Source organism: Pan paniscus, chromosome 1 (genome assembly GCF_029289425.2).
Source record: "Pan paniscus chromosome 1, NHGRI_mPanPan1-v2.0_pri, whole genome shotgun sequence".
Classification (NCBI taxonomy): Eukaryota; Metazoa; Chordata; class Mammalia; order Primates; family Hominidae; genus Pan; species Pan paniscus.
In genome coordinates this window covers 207,745,943-207,764,974 of record NC_073249.2, presented here as the reverse complement: position 1 = coordinate 207,764,974, position 19,032 = coordinate 207,745,943, and the positions used below count along the sequence as shown (strand labels likewise).

The 19,032-nt window shown below is 50.7% G+C and overlaps 2 protein-coding genes across 3 annotated transcripts in view; both read right to left on the bottom strand.

Moving 5' to 3' along the window:
- Positions 1–19,032, bottom strand: part of CAPZB (capping actin protein of muscle Z-line subunit beta) — a 146,623-nt gene that overhangs the window by 11,640 nt on the left and 115,951 nt on the right. For both annotated transcript variants that reach the window (XM_034956957.4, XM_034956949.4), the window contains exons 5-6: positions 6,833–6,974; positions 6,042–6,158 (exon numbers count right to left, since the gene is read on the bottom strand). In XM_034956957.4, coding sequence (XP_034812848.1) covers positions 6,042–6,158; positions 6,833–6,974 — 259 coding nt within the window. The remainder of the gene's footprint in view (positions 1–6,041; positions 6,159–6,832; positions 6,975–19,032) is intronic.
- Positions 689–6,035, bottom strand: LOC100980032 (uncharacterized). Its single transcript, XM_055097417.2, has one exon. It carries the CDS (start codon positions 3,184–3,186, stop codon positions 2,146–2,148), a length of 1,041 nt encoding a protein of 346 aa, XP_054953392.1. The 5' UTR covers positions 3,187–6,035; the 3' UTR covers positions 689–2,145.

Genomic DNA, 19,032 nt, shown 5'->3' with positions numbered 1-19,032 from the left:
GCAGTAAAAGTTATTGTTTTTATTTTTATTTTTGAGACAGGGTCTGGCTGTGTTGCCCAGGCTGGAGCACAGTGTTGTCACCACAGCTCACTGCAACCTCGGCCTCCCAGGTTCAGGCCATCCTCCCACCTCAGCCTCCTGAATAGCTGGGACTACAGGCACACTGCTGCCTCACCTGGCTAATTTTTGTATTTTTTGTAGAGAGATGGGGTCTTACTTTGTTGCCCAGGCTGGTCTCAAACTCTCGAGCTCAAGTGATCTGCCTGCCTTGGCCTCCCAGTGTTGGGATTACAGGCATGAGCCATCGCGCCTGGCAAAAGTTATTATTTATTGAGCATAAAACTGTGTGTAAAACAGTTTTTTGTTTCTACTCTACAATGATCTTTCCTTTTTTTTTTTTTTTGAGGTGGAGTCTTGCTCTGTCGCCCAGGCTGGAGTGCAATGGCGCGATCTTGGCTCACTGCAACCTCTGCCTCCTGGGTTCAAGCGATTCTCCTGCCTCAGCCTCCTGAGTAGCTGAGATTACAGGTGCATGCCACCACACCCAGCTAATTTTTGTATTTTTAGTACAGACGGGGTTTCACTGTGTTGGTCAGGCTGATCTCGAACTCCTGACCTCGTGATCCACCTGCCTTGGCCTCCCAAAGTGCTGGGATTACAGGCATGAGCCACTGCGCCCGATCTTTCCTTTTTTTTTTTTTAATAACATTTGTTTATTATGTTTTTTAGAGACAGGGTCTTGCTCTGCTGCCCAGGCTGGAATGCAATGGTGCAATCATAGCTCACTATAACCTCAAACTCCTGGGCTCAAGTGATCCTCCCATCTCAGACTCCCAAGAAGCTAGGACCACAGATGCCACCCTACCCAGGTAACTTTTTGTTTTGTTGGGAGGGGTGAAGGGGTAGGGGGCAGTGCAACTGTTGCCCAGGTTGGTCTCGAACCCCTGGCCAAGCAATCTTCTTGCCTCAGCCTCTCAAAGTGCTGGAACTATTATCTTTCAAAATGGGCATTATCAACACTGAGTTCAAAGAGGTGGCGGTCTGTCTAGGTCACACAGCTGGAAAGTTCCTGAGCTAGGATCTGAATCAAGGTCTGGGTGATTCTGAAACCTGCTTCCTTTTATGAGATCTCTCTGCTGGCTCAATTTCATATACATCCTTTACCAGAACACTGAAGGACAAACCACAATCCAGGGCTCAGAAAACCTGAGCAGGGTCCATCCCTGCCTCAGCCGCCTCCTGCCAGGGATCTCCAGTCCCTTCGTCTCCTGTTTCCGCCCTTCACAGCACGGGATGGTTGTGGGGAGCCTGTCTCAGGCCAGCTTTCCTTCTCAGCCAGGCACTGGTCACTCCACCCCAGGTCATCTGGCAAAAACCCAGCCGCCCCTTGAAGCTGCGCTGCTCAAGCATCTCCACCCCTGAACCCAGGCAACCCCACAGGACACGAGGAGCGTGTGTGCAGCTGCAGCCAGGCCTCCCCAGCGAGCGTGCACTCCTGGAACTGCCAAGCTGGGCCCGGCCCACCCTTTGTTCCCTGCATCTGGAAGGGCAATGGGCTTCTTCCCTGTGACAAAAATATACTGCCTGGCCTAACTGCCAAACGCAAGTCAAAGAGGATGTTCCTGCTAGGATACACAGGCAAGTGCCTCTACTGGGGATTTACTGCCTGAAGATATATTGGGGGTGTCTACTGCTGAGTGGGGAGAGACTGCTCACTAGCCAATGAACTGCCTGATCTCCCCACTCAACAAAACATTCCACCTTCATTTCTAAATATTTAGAAGCTGAGAAAATATCAAACGAACATCTGCAGGGCCCTTCCCCGGATGGGAAACCTTGGATCTCTTTCCAGACATTTACAATCTCGCCTCTTTCCCACGTCTCTGCTGTCACACAGGAGAAGTGACCTCTCAGTACAACTTCCTTTTCAACATTTTGGAACTTGGGGCTTGCAACCTTTTTTCACTTGCTCTACAACCCTCCCATGGGGGGCCACGTGGCAGTGTGTCAGAGGGTACCTTCTGCCCGCCTCTCCTCACACACATCCACAAGCCTGGGCAGGAAGGTATGATCCGGCCGGCCTGCGGCTCACCTTCACTCCGACAGCCTCACTGCTGCGGGAATTTGCCAGAAGACTTTAGCTGTTTACCTTGTCTTCCAGTTGACGTCCCTGAGAAACATCTTTTGGTGGTTGGAGGTGGGAGAAATAAAAGCCGAAAATGATGGAGGCAGGGCTAGGTGGAGGCAGCATCGCCTGGTCTGGCTGTGTTCTGGCTGGCTGGCAGGCCACATGCCCAGGAGAGTGGCGCTCTGCCCCGGCCACTGGCCTACCACCAGCCGCCTACACTGGGACACGAGTGGGCACAGGGCATAGCCTGATGTGCCCACGGAAGGGACCCCTGCGAGGTGCCAGCAAGCCAAAGCTGGCGGCCTTCTCCAGATGGGCCGTGGGAAACAGGAAGACAAGGGTGCGCCCGGGGCCACACACAGGGAAGGGCAGCTGCCGCTGCTGCCGGGGTGAGGCAGGCTGGGCCATAGGACCCTGGGAAAGCTGAGGACCCATGGGGCCTTGCTGAGGGTGCTGATGCTGGCTGGGATGGCTCTTGGGGCTAGGGCCTGGCACTGTGGGCCTGGGGAGACAGCTCCAAAACCAAGCAGCCTTCCTTCCTGACACACGTGGGGCAAGGGCATGTGAGCGTGGGTGACCTGGATGAGGCCAGGTTTCCAGAGGAAAAACCCAGGCCCAGGTTGCTGTAAGGACTGTGTAAGGAGGAACTCGAGTGAGGGGCTCTCATCTGACCCCCATCTCACATCTTGGTCATCCAGCCCCTGACCACTCCACTCCAGAATGCCTCCCAGCCTGCCCTTCTTCCCCTGCCCTTCTGTTTCTGCCCTTGCCACCTCATGCCTCAGACTGACACTAGCTTCTTCACTGACCTCTCTGCTGCAGGGCTGTCCCCTCTGACCCTCCCAGGGCTGCCTGATCCAGGCCCTTGTCATCTCTCTCCTTGATGACTGTAACAGCTTCCCCCTGACCACCCATCCCCCAAGCCCACTGGCAGAGCCACCTTCTGAAAACACAGATCCAATCAGATCATTGGACTCCCTAGAAACCTCAAAGCCCTCCTGACAGCCTCTAGTAGTGAACACATCCCAGTGGCCAAGTGGCTTCCAGCAGGAGATCATCCTGAAAGACAAAGGCACACCTGCGGGAGGGGCCCAGAGGGCAGCGCTGCTCAGCACACACCTGGGGAGCCTTGACCCCGTGTGCGGCTCTGCAGGGTTGATCCTGCTTGCGGGGCCTGCTTGCTCCTGAGGCTACAGGTCCACTGCAGCTGCTCATGCCGGCTGCTGAGACAGAGTCCTGTCTACACTGAGCTGACTGCTCCATGCACTTCCATCTGACTATTTAGCAGTCACCGAATGGCAGGCACAGAGGACGAATTAAGACCAAAACAGTTGTGGCGTGGTATAAAGTAGCATATTTTTTTCTCACCAGGCAAATCTGGGTTCACATCCCAGCTTTGCTTCTTACTGGTTAAATTATATGGGCAAATTATTTAAGTTTGAACTTCAGTTTCCTCACCTGTTAAATGAGAATAACTTGACCTTGGTTACAATCTAATCCAAGGGGACAGCCTGCAAACCATGCATGTTCATGCTCACTGATCTGCTCACTTCTCCCAGAACCCTTCGTCTCCCATCCAAACAAGCACAGGCGTTTTTCCAAGGCTCCTCTGGGACCCGTAGCCAAGCTCTGCAACCCTCACTTCCCCTGTTTGCTCAGAAGCTGTGCATCATTAACTTAGATTTGTCTACCTCATTGCAATCCCTCCTCCTTCTGTAGTTACTTACATCGGAACCCAGCCCCAGCTTTAATGCACCTCAAATGAATGATGTGGTGATCGGCCGTTAGAATGATGGCAGAGCATTAATTTCCTCATTAAAGCCCCCAGAGCAAAAGGCAACGCAAACCAAGTCCGAAGCCCTGGCCAAGGTGTGCTGAGGACAGGCACTCATCAGGCCTGGGTTTAGCTTGGCAGGAGACACTGCTCATGGCAAGCCGGAACCAGACTCTGGCCATGGGCTGACAGCTCTGATTTAAACTATTAGGAGGGCTGAGGATTAAATATTTGTCCAGGTCACTGTAAACCGGGTGGAATTATCAACAGCCTGGAGTGGTAAGTGATACAGGAAGCAGTCTCTGGATACAGATTCAGGATTTTCCACCCACTCCCCAGGTGGCAGGATGTGGGAGAGTCAGGCTGCAGGGGAGCTGGCTGCCTGGGGGTTTAGCTGTTCCTCCCTAGCCAATGGCCCCTGGAAGATAGGAGTCCACTTCCACGCAAAAAGGCTAAGTGCCCCCCGTGTGCACTAGTGAGTAGTCCTGGGATGGGACTGTGACATCCCTGCCCAGAGGCCAAAAAGAGGACCGCAATATCCCTTCTGGCCTCCAGCCCCTCTGACACAGGAGAGGCAGTGGAGCTTCTATAGGTGGAGGGAGGGTCCCAGGTATGACGGCTGACATTCACCTTGCGCCACTATTTTTTCAATGCATGTAGATGTTGTTGTAACTAGTAGAATGCAAATTCACTTAGAAGATTTACTACACTGGGCCGGGTGTGGTGGCTTATGCCTGTAATCCCAACACTTTGGGAGACCGAGGTGGGCGGATCACTTGAGGTCAGGAGTTCGAGACCAGCCTGGCCAACATGGTGAAATCCCATCTCTACTAAAAATACAAAAAATGAGCTGGGCGTGGTGGTGCATGCTTGTAATCCCAGCTACTCGGGAGGCTGAGGCAGGAGAATCGCTTGAACCCGGGAGGCAGAGATTGCAGTGAACCGAGATCACACCACTGTACTCCAGCTTGGGTGACAGAGCGAGACTCTGTCTCAAAAAAAAAAAAAAAAAAAAAAATTTTACTGCATCGATCCTTTCGGTCATATTTTTTCTATCCACAGCTATTGAGAGCATAATTATCTTACCGAAAGAGATCTCTGATGTTAAAAGGAATTCTCACAGTGGACAGTCAGGGACTGCTGGAACCGAGAACGGAAGGGCATCCTTGCAGAAAGTGGCGCCCCGCTGAGGCTCTCAAGGCTGTGCCGTTTCTGCCAATACCGACTTCTCCGAAGGCAAAGAGGGGTCCTTGTGAAACCCAGTTGTGCTTGGTCTATGCTTTCTCTTCCCCCTTTACGCCAAGCATCTTGTGGCACTGCACTAGCACAAGATTAAGGCCTTCTCTTGGGATGGGAATGTAAAGGGTCCGGAACATGGACCTTTATACAAGGTTCTTAAACCCACCCAGATGCTTATGGGAGCATCTAAGGTAGAAAGGCAGACAAGTTTGCTCAGGGGAGGCAGTACCTTCCAGTCCAAGTCCAAGTTTGCCTTAGACAGAACCTGGGAACAACGTCGTGGAGAAGGGTTGCTAGTGATACCCAAACAAAAGATGGATAAGAGAGAGGTATCCAGTAGGGCACTTCTGAAATTTCAATGTGCACACATTACCTGGGCAATTTTGTGAAAATAGAGATCCTGATATGCTAGGTCTGGGTGGGACCTGATATTTCTGCCTTTCTGCCAAGCTCTTTGGTGATGCTGATGCTGGTCCTTGGACTACGCTGAGGGCAGCAAGGTGCAGACACTCTGAGCTCAGGTAAGCTGCTCCCAGAGAGCTGGCCTGACTGATGGGCTGGGCATGGCCACAGAGACGGCAAACAGGGCCAAGCACCACTTCTCACAGCAAAACATGAGCTGAAGCATGGGGATGTGCGGGGCCCTGAGGGGTAAGGAGGAGCCACGGCCAGCGCCTGGCCTCCCTCAGCAGGAGGCCAGCAGAGTGCCAGCAGCTGTGAGCAACCTTGCAGGCCCAGAGAGCTTTTATTTGAAAATGCAAAGCCCTACTTAGATGGTGGATTTATAGCTGGCTGAACATGCTTACCCTAAATGGGGCACCTGCTCACTCATCTCTGCAGGTCAGCACTGAGGCCAGCACCTGTGGGCACTGGCAAGTGGCTATGAGCGGGTAACTCTACCTGTCTGGTAAGGCTGCCTCCGAGGTTCATGGTGCCAGAGCCAGATTTGTTGGTCTGCAGCCACAGCATCACCGTGGAGGTCAACTTGTAATGGGCGGTGCGACCGCTGGATTTCTCCTGGAAGGACAAGACAGAGATCTGTTGAGCTGAGGGAGAGCCTGAAGTGGCCCCTTGAATTCAGGGTCATCCTAACATCTCCCTTCCTAGGTCATTATCACAATATTACCTTTTTTTTTTTAAATTGGAGACAAAGTCTCGCTCTGTCACCCAGGCTGGAGTGCAGTGGTGCGATCTCAAGTCACTGCAGCCTCCACCTCCCAGGTTCAAGCGATTCTCCTGCCTCAGCCTCCCAAGTAGCTGGGATTATGGGCGCCCGCCACCACGCCTGGCTAATGTTTTTTGTGTTTTTGGTAGAGATGCGGTTTCGCCATATTGGCCAGGCTGGTCTTGAACTCCTGACCTCCGGTGATCTGCCCACCTCAGCCTCCCAAACTGCTGGGATTACAGGCCCGAGCCACCGTACCTGGCCTCACAATATTATCTTTCTTATAAAATCTCAACTGGTTTTTAAAGGGACATTTGTAATTATGTATTTCTTCTGGGAACTTAATCATCAATGACTACTGCAATCTTGACTTATCTTTATCCAAATGGCTTTGAGGCATTTCTCAGAATTAGGGGTTCAGAGATCACAGCATCCCCCTACTGCATCTGTTAGAGAGCAGCGCGGCACTGGCTGGTGTGCCATCTGTACTTAGTGGCCCGGGCCACCAGCTGCTGGGAGGCAGTACCTGCACTTCTACCACGTGGATGGAATCCCAGCAGCCTTTGATCTTCTTTGATCCATCTCCAGCCTTCTTTATGAGGATCACTCCAGCAAAGCCATGATCCAGATCCCAGAGGTAGACAGATGAGACGCCGCCTTCAAAATACCTGCAGGAAACAGGCCAACGTGCCTGTTAGATGCTAAAGGACAGATCATCAGCCTGGGTCCCAGGCTACTGCTCACCAAAGATTCTGGGATTCAGGGCCCTCCCTGCGACAGTTATGGGAGCCGATCCTTGGATGTGTTCTGATCGTCTGTGGCTGGGGGAGGGGGTGCAGCATTCCTGGGGGTGTAGTAGGTTTAGGCGTCATAAAGATGAATTTGAGTTTGGGCTCTGCCACCTCCTCTAGCTTTGTGGTCTTTGGCTTAGTGAACCTCTCTGGGCGTCACACTCCTCCCAGATAAAGAACGCAGCACGACTGACATCCAGTGACAATCCATGCAGGCCATGACTACTGGAGTCACCACGGTGGTTCGATATTTCTGTCTTTTGGGATATTTTACAGGGCAGATGAGAAAATACAGCAACAAACTCCCTACACCCTGATCCCTCCTGAGCCTGGCAGACCAGGGCTCCAGTTGGTCTTTCGGAGCAACCTCCTATAAAGCGCTAGCCGGAAATGAAGGGCTCAGCTTGAGACAGTGCTTCCTCCTCAAATCCGACTCAATGCAAAAACATCTTTTCTTTTTTTCTGTTTTTGAGATGAAGTCTCACCATCTCCCAGGCTGGAGTGCAGTGGCACCATCTCGGCTCACTGCAACCTCTGCCTCCCAGGTTCAAACGATTCTCCTGCCTCAACCTCCTGAGTAGCTGGGATTACAGGTGTGCACCACTGCACCCGGCTAATTTCTGTATTTTTAGTAGAGATGGGGTTTTGCCATGTTGGCCAGGCTGGTCTCAAAACCCTGACCTCAAGTGATCCACCCGCCTCGGCCTCCCAAAGTGCTGGGATTACAGGCATGAGCCACTGCGCCTGGCCCAGAAACATTTCTAATTATAATCAAATGGAAGAGGGATTTCTAATTACGACCAAATGGAAGAGGGAACGAAAAGGTTAGATGAGAAATGGGAATCAGTCTGGGATCCCAAACCCAACAGACCCAGGTCAACTACTGTGGCTCACTGGGACTGCCGTGAGCAGAGGTGAGGGGTGGAGTCAGCTGATGGGAACCGCAAATGCTGTTGATAACCAACAAAAACTATGCGAAATCTCATTTCTTGTGGCGAAAGTCTGTAGCCTCTCCGACCCCAATTAAGCCCCAAAGAGAGAAATCTCATCTCTGTTGATAACCAACGAAACTGTGAGCAATCTCATCTCTCGTGGTGAGCACATCTTTATCAGAAAGTCTGGGGCCTCTCTGACACCTATTAAGCCCCAAAGCCACGGTGCGGCAGGCGCATTCTGGGAGCACCCTGCCCTCAGCCCCGGACGGCTGGGAAGGTGGGCCGCAGAGTACACTGGGTGGGTACAGGCTTGGGAGTCAGACAGACCCAATGACAGCTCTAGCACGCCCAGCTATGAGTTATGCTCAGGCATGCATGCGTCCAACAACTATTTACTAAGGGACCAGCGGTGTGAATATGGGCCTCAGGGACTTAATCTACTTTCTACGGCTGTTGAGAGACAAAAACAATTAGGAAAAGTAGACACCTGCCAAACAGTTAATGTAAAATTAAGTACTAGAAATTAACATGTATCTGTAGATTATGTCTCACCAAAGCTATTATATAACAAAAAATACACATTTACAGAATGTGGGTGATGGGTATACAAGAATACTCTGTACTCTTTTTTTTTTTTTTTTTTGCAATTTTACAGTAAGTCATACCATTCCAAACTAAAAAGCTTTTGTGAAAAATCAGTACACGAATACACCAGAGTGTAATGTAACTAAGAGACCACCAGACCAAGGAAGCAAGGCATCCTCCCAGGAGAATGAGGGTGCCCTGGCTGGTCTGCCCTCACTCCAACCCGCAGATCTGCGGAGCATCCAGGGGGCCGATACTCAGGTGGGCTACCCTTGGCCCCCTGCCCAGGGCTCCCTCAGGCAGGCTGCGGCCAGCCCCTGCAGCAGGACCACATCCTGTCCCATTCCCCTCTCCGGCACTACCCACTATGATTAAGCTCTCAAACCGAGTACACCATGGTGTGTCCACGGGTAAGTCTGCAGGAGGGCAGATGAGGGCAGGGCTGTCTGGCTAACACAAGTGTCACTCAGGGAACACCTGTCGGATGGAGGTGTCAGGTGTCAGATGCTGAGCCCATCGCTGGTTAAACTGCACAGGGTGGGGAAGGGTCTGGCTCTGGCCAGGTGCAGCACAGGCATCCCTTCCTACAAGAGGAAAAGGACCACTGGATGAACAGACACACCTGTGGGGCCCAGAGCTCACTGCTGGCAGAGGTGATGTCCAGGAAACCGGCCAACACTGGCACTCAGAGATCCCACTCCAGAAGATCATTTCCTTTATTCCAGTCTGCTCCAAAGTCCCCATTCTTGGGGCGAGGCGAGGTAAGCAGATGAGTGTTTTGGTCCAGGGCCCAAGACCCTATCTGCCTCCATAGGGCCCTGCTGGTCTGGACCGGGCCCACACAGAGTTGGAGAGATCAGGCCATTCTGCAATGTTCCCGGAACACCTGGAGAGGGATGGACTGCCCCTGCTGGACCTGAGGGTTAGCAGGGCTCAGATGACTGGCAGCATGGGCTCCGTGAGCCTTTCTGGCTTGTTCTCCTGGATTCTTGCAAGTTAACTTACGAGGCACATCAATACTACCGACGGAAGAGCAACTCATAACAGACCTGCTAATACCCTTCCTGTTGGCAACAGATGGCTTGGTTCTAGCACACGGTTTTCCCTTACAGTCGGCTTACAGGGAGAGCAGCCCCACATCAAAAGAGGGGGAAGAAAAACAAACAAAAAAACCCCACTTTGCTGGCAAAAAGGATGGGCCAATAATCCCTTCTTTCCTTCGGCCATTCTGGAAAGAAGGCTTGCAGCCCAGGGGCATTTCATCCTTCCGCTCCTTCACAGATCCATGCAGAGCTGCGGTGCTGTGCCTGCCCAAGGCTCGCTCTCCTCTGTGTGCTGGGACACTGGGGAGAGGCAGGTCAGGATGCCCTGGAGGGGAACCAGGAGAAATCCCGATGGCCTGACAGCCCTTGTCGACACCCTCCGGTGACCAGTCCAAAAGCACCAGGTGGCCCACGGCTGCTTCCCCTCAGTCCCATCCCTGAACGTTCCGTTTCTTCCAGAAAAATAAAACAACCGCATTAAAGTTTTATAGGGTGGAACTGGCCGTTTCCACTCCAACGTCCCACCCCATGACGTGGCTCCCACTACGGGCAGCTTCTCCTTGGCGGGCCATGGTGACCAGGTCTAAAGTTTCAAATGCTGGAGCCAGGGGAGGTAAAAATGCAAGCTCAATTGTCACTCCTTGTGGGGTTACTATTCTTTTACCCACAATTTTAAAACTTACTGCAGGAACATTATTGTTTTTTAAAAAAGGAAATCTGAAAATTAGCCCACAATGCCATAAATCAACTTATCCCATAAATCTGATTTTTCCAAATTCCCTTCCAGTCCAGATGCATGACTTTTATATAACTGTAAGCACAGCAAGAGTACCATGCTGAACTCGGCTTTTTACACTTGGCACAGAATCATTAGCATTTTTCCATGGAACCGCATGATCTCCATAATCATTTTTAACAGCAAGGATAGTATTCAGTCGGGTAGTATCCTAATTTACCATCAATCTGACTTTTAATAAAGAAACAACGGCGACAGAGTTAGAGGCAGCGTGGTCAGTCTCTCACTTTGAATCTGTTCCCTCTCTGAATCGGGGTGTTCCAACTGAGGTGAGTCGGACGTGCTGAGACCTGGCCTCTGCAGGTACAGCTCAAACACTACAATAATTCAAGAATGGACTTGCATTCCATTCACCAAAAGGGATCTCCAGGGACTGGAGCAGCCACAAGTCTCAACCTGACATTCCGAGACAAAGGGAGCAGAGGACTGCGTGGTTAGAAAGGCCTGTTTCAGAATCGCCCAGAAGCACCAGCCTCTCCTGCGAGTGCCGTCGGGGCGCTCCGGCACCTTCAGGTGGGAGGTGACTGCAGGGCGCACAGACAGCGCCCCCGCTACATGGTTTATGGCTTTGCTCTGCGCGTGAAGCATTAATTAAAGAGGGACCACAACACGTTTTTGAAAATTTATTTCTTACCTACTGTACTTTGATCATAATGACATGAAACAAGGAAAAAATAATTTTTATGTGGTTTGCATTTATGAGTTTTTACATAAAGGCTTTTGTGGGTATTTTAAGAATGTGCTAAAACGTTGTCTGAAACCACATAAAGCCATCTGAGGAGTCGCCCGCCAGAACTAACAGCACACACATGGAAGCACTTTAACTGGCCTTTGTATATTTAATGAGTCAAATAGTATTAATATTGTTTAAATGCTAACATGCTATTTCAATAAGGTGGCTCTACCATCGCCAGCGACTCACTCTCAGGCCTTGCACTTCCATGTGAGTGAATGATCAAATGTGGCCAAGCGCTGAGAGCAGGCTGCAGAGGAATTAATCCGCCCTGCCTTGGCCCCTGCCCATGCCTGATAATTTCAAAATCTCCCAACTCTGCAGGGAGGGAGGAATGGGCCCAGGAGTCACTACCACAGCTCAGCTGATTTGGGCTCAAGAGGAAAATCCCAGAGAGTCCCTGCAGTGAGGTCTCTGGTCAAGGAGGTAGAAGGGGGAACTTTTTATTATATTTTTTTGAGACAAGAGTCTCTCTGTCGCCCAGGCTGGAGTGCTTTATTTTATTTTTTTGAGACAGAGTCTCGCTCTGTCACCCAGGCTGGAGTGCAGTGGCATGACCTCAGCTCACTGCGACCTCCACTTTCTGGGTTCAAGTGATTCTCCTGCTTCAGCTTCCCAAGTAGCTGGGATTCCAGGGGTCTGCCACCATGCCTGGATAATTATTGTATTTTTAGTAGAGACTGGGTCTCACCATGTTGCCCAGGCTGGTCTGTAACTCCTGGCCTCGGTCTCCACTCAGTGTTGGGATTACAGGCGTGAGCCACTGCATCTGGTCAAGAACCTCTTTTAAACATGCAGGCCTAGGACCAGGCGCAGTGGCTCACACCTGTAATCCTAGCACTCTGGGAGGCCGAGGTGGGAGGACTGCTTGAGCCCAGGAGTTCGAGGCCAGCCTCTATAAAAAAAAGAAAAAAGAAAGAAAAAAGAAAGAAAAAAAAAAACCCGTGGAGGCCCAAAGAGAAATGCATGAGCTTTTCCTAGGCTCTTTCCTAAATGGAAAGCCAGACAGCACGGGCAGCACAGGGCTGAAATCAATCCCCACAGTCAAGAGGCTGAATGACATGCTCAAATCAGAGCTCCCCAGTGGCCAGGACAACACAGGGACTAGCTTGCAAAGACTGCAGAGAAGTCAACTTGGACAAGTGTTGAACCATGAAGTGGGGGGGCCTCAGAAGCTCCAGGAAGATGAGGAGGGGGTGAAATGACAGACCAACTTGGGAATGACTGGGAGCAAAGTGCTGGAGTCACCTGTTTGCTTGCGTCCACTGAAGAGCTAACTCTTTCAACTGAGTGCCATCAGTTTTACCAACGGTCCCGGCGCCTTTTAAGACTTTCCTAACATAGATTAACATCTTGTTTTGTTTTTTGAGACAGGGTCTTGCTTTGATGCCCAGGCTGGAGTGTGGTGGTGCGATCACCGCTCACTGCAGCCTCGACTTCCTGGGTTCAAGTGATCCTCCTTCCCCAGCCTCCCAAGCAGCTGGGACCACAGGCATGCACCACCATGCATGGCTAATTAAAAAAAAAATTTTTTTTTTTTTTGGTAGAGACAGGGTCTTGCTATGTTGCCCAGGCTGGTCTCAAGCCATTTATCAGCACAGCCAATTACAATTAAACATCTGGTTGGGTTTTTGTCTATCGTCACCTTGGTCCCTAAACGTGGATCAGCTAAAAGCCTAATGTGTCAGTAATTCTCTTCTTCTCAGAGTTTTAGGTCGTTTCTCCCTGAAAATCACTCTTCCAGTTGAATAATGTCATAGTCACGGATATAGATTCTATGTCCGTAACTTTTCAACCACAGGACTTCTGGGGGGAAGGAGAAAAAAGGGAAAACATAATACTTCACACTCAAAATGACCTAATTCACAAAAGTAAAAAGAAAAGAAAATGTTTCAGCTCCAAAAGCTTTATGGAGTGTCTGAAGCTGAGGTGTGCGTGGGGTGGAAACGTGCTCGGGGAATCTGAGCTGTAACTATGAATGACCCAATTCCCAGGCCTGGCCAACACGGGGCTGCAAATCTAACAGGGAAAACGGGAGGGGAAGAAGGGGCTTTGAAGCTGCTCTTTACTCCTTCCTTTCACATCACCTCCTGGGAGAAGAGCTGGATTCGTGGCTCGAATACAAAGGCTCCCAACAGGTAATGAGTACATGCCACATGCCACAAGAACCAAGGCCAGGACAGACCTGCTGGGAGCAGGGCTTTCCAGCATGAGCCAAGAAACAGACTCTGTGGTTCTAGGGTTCACTGAGACATGTCCTTCTGGCTATTAGCGGGCTGGCCACACTCACAGGACTTGGACCTCTGGCCTCAGATACCTGTGACGCTGAGGCACAGGCAGCAGCCAAGTTAGGGGCATTATTAAGGTGAGCTCCATAGGTGCTGGAACAGGGCTTTCTCTTGCAGTCAACTTCACTGAATAAAGCCAAGGGAAAGGCAATATTTGGCACCAACACAGTGCAAAAGACTTTTTTCTTATTTGTAAAATCAAAGAGCTGGATCAGAGGCCAGCGTAGAGGGTCCTCCCAGCTCTGACATTCCAGGATTTGGTGGTTGCATCAGGGCCTGTATGAGGCAGACTGAGCACCACAGGGCAGGTTCCTAACATCTTAGTCTCTGTCAAACCGCTGCTTACACACCTCCAGTGACAGTGAACTCATTACATTCCTGAGGCAAACATTTCTGTTCTGAACAACTGAGACAGTTCTCTCTGGACTTGAGTGAAGACTTCTCACTACTGCCTTCCAGAATCACAAAAAAACAAGGACTTAATGCCCTTTCCTTGCATAGTCCTTTCAAACATTTAAAACTGGCTTACACCAAGATTTCTCTTTTCTGGCCTTCTCCTCCTTGTAATTCCTCATATGACTCAATACCTTGTTTATCCTTCTGAACATACTCCAGCTTGTCCATGTCCTTCTTAAAAGAACAGAAAACAATGCCCCAACTAAGTGTTAACCAATGCATAGCAGGGACCAGCACATCTCTTGGCAAACAGGCTACTCCTCCCTCCAGCACTCAAGACCAAATTAGCTTTCATTAGCAATCACACCTAATTCATGCTACACATACTGAACTTGCAGTCATCTCAAATGGAGTATTTTTTCTTTTTTTTCTCTTTTTGAGACAGGGTCTCGTTCTCTTGCCCAGGTTGGAGTGCAATGGCATGACCATGGCTCATTGCAGCCTCGACGTTCTGGGCTCAAGTGATCCTCCCACCTCAGCCTCCTGAGTAGCTGGGACTACAGGTGCGTGCCACCACACCTGGGTAATTTTAAATTTTTTTGTAGAGACAGGGTCTCGCTATGCTCAGGCAGGTCTTGAACTCCTGGGCTCAAGTAATCTTCCCACCTCGGCCTCCCAAAGTGCTGGGATTATAGGCATAAGTCACCATGTACAGCTGAATATTTTTTCTTATGTGTTGCCATGAAAATACCTCTCACATCCTGGACTTGAGAACTTGGTAGACTGGACCCAAGAATATCACTTTCCACTCAAATCTGTTACAGATCACTCTCGTAGACATGGCTTCAACATTTCAACGTCTCTTTTGGGATCCCGAATCTGTTGTGATCTGTATTCTATCCAAGCCACTCTTCCCCCGAAGTCTTTATGCACAGGAATATATGTGAAAGCAGGAGACTGTGCAAATGAGGATGTCACTGAGTTCCAGATCGCGTGGATTTCCAGAAAGAGCACCGGCAGCCCTAGTGAAGGCTTCTGTGGAGAAACTGATGGTCCACTAGGAAGGAGGGCTCTGGTCTGGGCACTTTTTTCATGTTGGAGTCAGTATAAAGATGGAAACCAGGCCGGGCACGGTGGCTCATGCCTGTAATCCCAGCACTTAGGGAGGCCGAGGTGGGCAGATCACCTGAGGTCAGGAGTTCAAGACCAGCCTGACCAACATAGAGAAGCCCCGTCTCTACTAAAAAAAACACACAAAATTTGTCGGGCGTGGTGGCGCATGCCTGTAATCCCAGCGACTTGGGAGGCTGAGGCAGGAGAATCGCTTGAACCCGGGAGGAAGAGGTTACGGTGAGCCGAGATCATGCCATTGCACTCCAGCCTGAGTAACAAGAGTGAAACTCCGTCTCAAAAAAAAAGAAAAAGAAAAGAAAAAGAAAAAGAAAAGATGGAAATGCCCACAGCCTTGATGAGGCAGTAGAAGGGAACACAGGAGGTGGGGCTGGCTGGAATGCCGGCTGAAGAGCTCAGGCTAAAAAATTTGAAATGTTGATGTAACTGAAAAAAGCAGAATTCCTCTATAGTCTGGTGCTAAGCTAGGAACCTGGGCCCTCAAACAGCTCCAACATGTAAGATTCCACGAGATTATAGTCATGATCTCCTACCCTATGTTCTCCCGTCACATGTATGGTGTGTTCTGCTTCTGGGATCTCACCAAGGAGTAGCAGCAAGACTTGGGACAAATAAGTGGTCTTAGGTCAGGCACGGTGGCTCACGCCTATAATCCCAGCACTTTGGGAGGCCAAGGTGGGGGGATCATTTGACTCCAGGAGTTCAAGACCAGCCTGGGCAACATAGTGAGACCGTGTCTCAAAATATATATATATATAAATAAAATAAATGGTCATGAGGGACACTTTTTGCTGTACTGGTGCTTGGTCATGACAAAGACAAGGTCATACAGGCATGAGTTCAAACAAACTCCCGGCCGGGTGCGGTGGCTCATGCCTATAATCCCGGCACTTTGGGAGGCCGAGGCCGGCAGATCACCTGAGGTCAGGAGTTCGAGACCAGTCTGGCCAGCATGATGAATCCCATTTCTACTAAAAATACAAAAATTAGCCAGGCATGGTGGCAGGTGCTTGTAATCCCAGTTACTCAGGAGGCTGAGACAGGAGAATTGCTTGAACCCGGGAGGCAGAGGTTATAGTGCATTGAGATGGCGCCACTGCACTCCAGCCTGGGCAAAAAGAGCGAGACTCCATCTCAAAAGAAACAACAACAACAAACAAACAGAAACTCCCAAGCTCCATGACTGATTTTATGGCAAAGAGGAAGAGAATAAAACCCAGAGGCAGAGCCATTCCCCGGCAGCCGAGGTTCTGGCCCTAAAACAATGCCTTTTTGTTCCCTCCTAGGGTAAAAAAGAAACTAAAATCCCCAGCTAGCAGCAGTAGTTTGTTTTTCTGATCATCCTTAACATCCTTACAACAAAACAGGCACCTGGTCTTCACAGGTGGGAACAATCCAAGTCCACCTCAAGAAAAAGAGAAAACTGTCCATTCTGCTCAGAGGGGCATCTAAAACCTGGCTCCCTTCCTCGTGGTGTAGACCAACATTCCTTTTTGCTCTGCTGGCTGTCATCTAGCCAGCTTCAAAAAGAAGCTGAGCGCATCCCCTGTCCAATGGATGGGCGTGGGTGCTGCCCAGTGGGCACAATGTTGCAAAGTCCAGAGAGCTGCAGACGGCACACGAGGGGCTGGAGAGTGTGGGTTCTCTTCCTTACACTGGTTGTACCAGCCTGCACTCAAGATGCATCTGGCAAACAAGCATGAGGAGATATAAGGAAGATCACAAGAAAAAAACGAACGGGCAAGCACTTGCCATGGCACCTGGCAGAGCAAGCACTCAACAAGTGGTGGCTGCTGGTTTTCATCAGGCTCTTACTTTCTGAACAGAGGGGAGGAGAAGGCAACCTCGACGTGTTGTGAGCTGCCCTGGAAGTGTCCGTCAGAAACAACAAAGTGCCGCTTACTGGGAGCGGTTCCGTACCCCCGGCACAGGCTCCACACAAAATGGAGAAAGATCAACGCTTGGCTTTGGGCGGGCCGTGTCCAGAGCTGATGCTGAAACTCAACCACCCTTGTTTGTGTGTTGAGACCAGCTGTTTTCACCATGGTTTAGGGAACACGGCCCAGAGGCCGCCCATGGACACGGGACAGGTATTCAGCGGAAATTCCTTCCAGTACACACAGGTGCAACAATCCCCCGAGTCAACATACCAATCAGCTTAGGCATGTGCGACTTTAATGCCAGCTGCACTTAGAAGGCACATCTGGACTGCGGCTGCCGCGCTTTAGAGCCTCGCTTTTACGAGGCTTTTATTTTTTTACTTAAAGAAATAATGAAGGCCTCTCTGGAAACAATGGTGCCGCTGCAGGGGCCGGCTATCTGGCTCTGGGATCTGGTTTTGGGATCTGGCCAAACTGTCCACACTTGGCACCACTGCGACTGTCTTCTGCCCTCTGGACTACTTGTGAAAACACTGCTGGCCCCATGGAGCTACCTCATGAGCCGTCAACAGTCAGGGCTTTCTGGGCTTCCAAGTCATCAATCTCATCCAAAGCTGCCATTGTTGAGAACTCATTCTGTGTCAGGGGCTTTGCATATCTTTTTTTTACAGTTAAGAACACTGTAACCCAGAGAGATAAGGAACGTGCCCAAGTCACAGGCTGAGAAGCAGGGATCTGGGAGGAGATGTCAGGCTTGGCTGGCCCCAGTGCCCATATTCTGCCCCATGTCAGGCTGCCTGGCCATCCTGAGACACGCCAGCTGTGGTGGGATGGAGTGCAGGCGGATAGAACAGGGTCAGCCAGTAGGCTAGATTCACGTATGAAGCCATACCACTGAACACACAGCTGCCCCAAAGAGGAGAAAGTCAGGCCAAGTGCAGTGGCTCATGCCTGTAATCCCCAGCACTTTGGGAGGCCAAGATGGGAGGATCACTTGAGGCCAGGAGTTTGAGACCAGCCTGGGCAACAGAGTGAGAGCCCCCGTCTCCATTTTTTTTCTTGAAAAAAAAAAAAAAAAAAAAAAAAGGTGGAGAGGTCAGAGTTAAAAAAGGAGCCCGCTGGGTGACCAGGAATCCGGGACATGCCCTGAGCACCCTGTACTGGGGATTTTGGAGGGTTCTCTGCCTCAGTGAGGCAGCTGGGGCTGCTGGCTGGGTCACTGCAAGAATGCCTTTTTTTTTTTTTTTTTTTTTTAATTAGACATGGGGTCTCTCTCTGTCACCCAGGCAGGAGTGTGGTGGTGGGATCATAGTTCACTGCGGCCTCCACCTTCTGGGCTCAAGTGATGCTCCCACCTCAGCCCCCAGACACTGAGATTACAGGTGTGAGCCACTGTGCCCCACCGCACCTATTCTTGATACTTGCACAAAGCAGTTTTCCATCACAGAAGCCTGGGAAACATCTCAGTGAGGGGAGTGCAGGGTCTCTGGCAGGATGGGGGAGCTTGACCAAGGGAGGGAGCTGGTCCCTGCTTCCAGCAGCAGAGTTTCACTCCAACATGTGCAACGGCCCAAACCAAAGAGTGACTGTGTGCCATCTGGTTAGAGGAACCCAAGAATTCTAGAGGCATCAGAGTCCCTGACGCTGACGCGGGGATCATGTTCATAAGCAAACTTGTTTTCTGCACACTCCTGTTTTCCATTTAACTTTCTTTCAGCAGATGAAAATCAGACTGCACATGCCAAGCAACCAGACACTGGCCTGCAGCCTTAGGATGCCAGATGAAAGGGGACCCCAGGACAGGGGGCAACATGCAAGCCTGTCTAGATCCACTCTTTAGGGGCTTGATAACTGTAGCAGACACCCCTACTAGGAGCAGTGGTCACGAAAGAGCTGAAACGCACCGTGAGAGCAGGAAGCAGGCTCAGCTCTACCCCTCCAAAGCTGTGAGGTTTCTCCAGACCTTTCTCTCTGCTCTGTGAAAACAACACAATAGAGGTGGGCTTGGGTTTCCCCATTAAGTGCTTCTGGCACTTTCTCACAAGCCCTAGGCAGTGGCAAGCCGGTGTCCCATAGCAGGCAGGGCGGGTTCTCAGAGGCCCTGTGCGCACATGGCTGAAGACACAAACATGTTCAAACCCAAGTGCT

Excerpts from the sequence above, each read along its gene's own strand:
- LOC100980032 (XM_055097417.2), bottom strand. The coding sequence starts at position 3,186 with ATGATCTCCTGCTGGAAGCCACTTGGCCACTGGGATGTGTTCACTACT.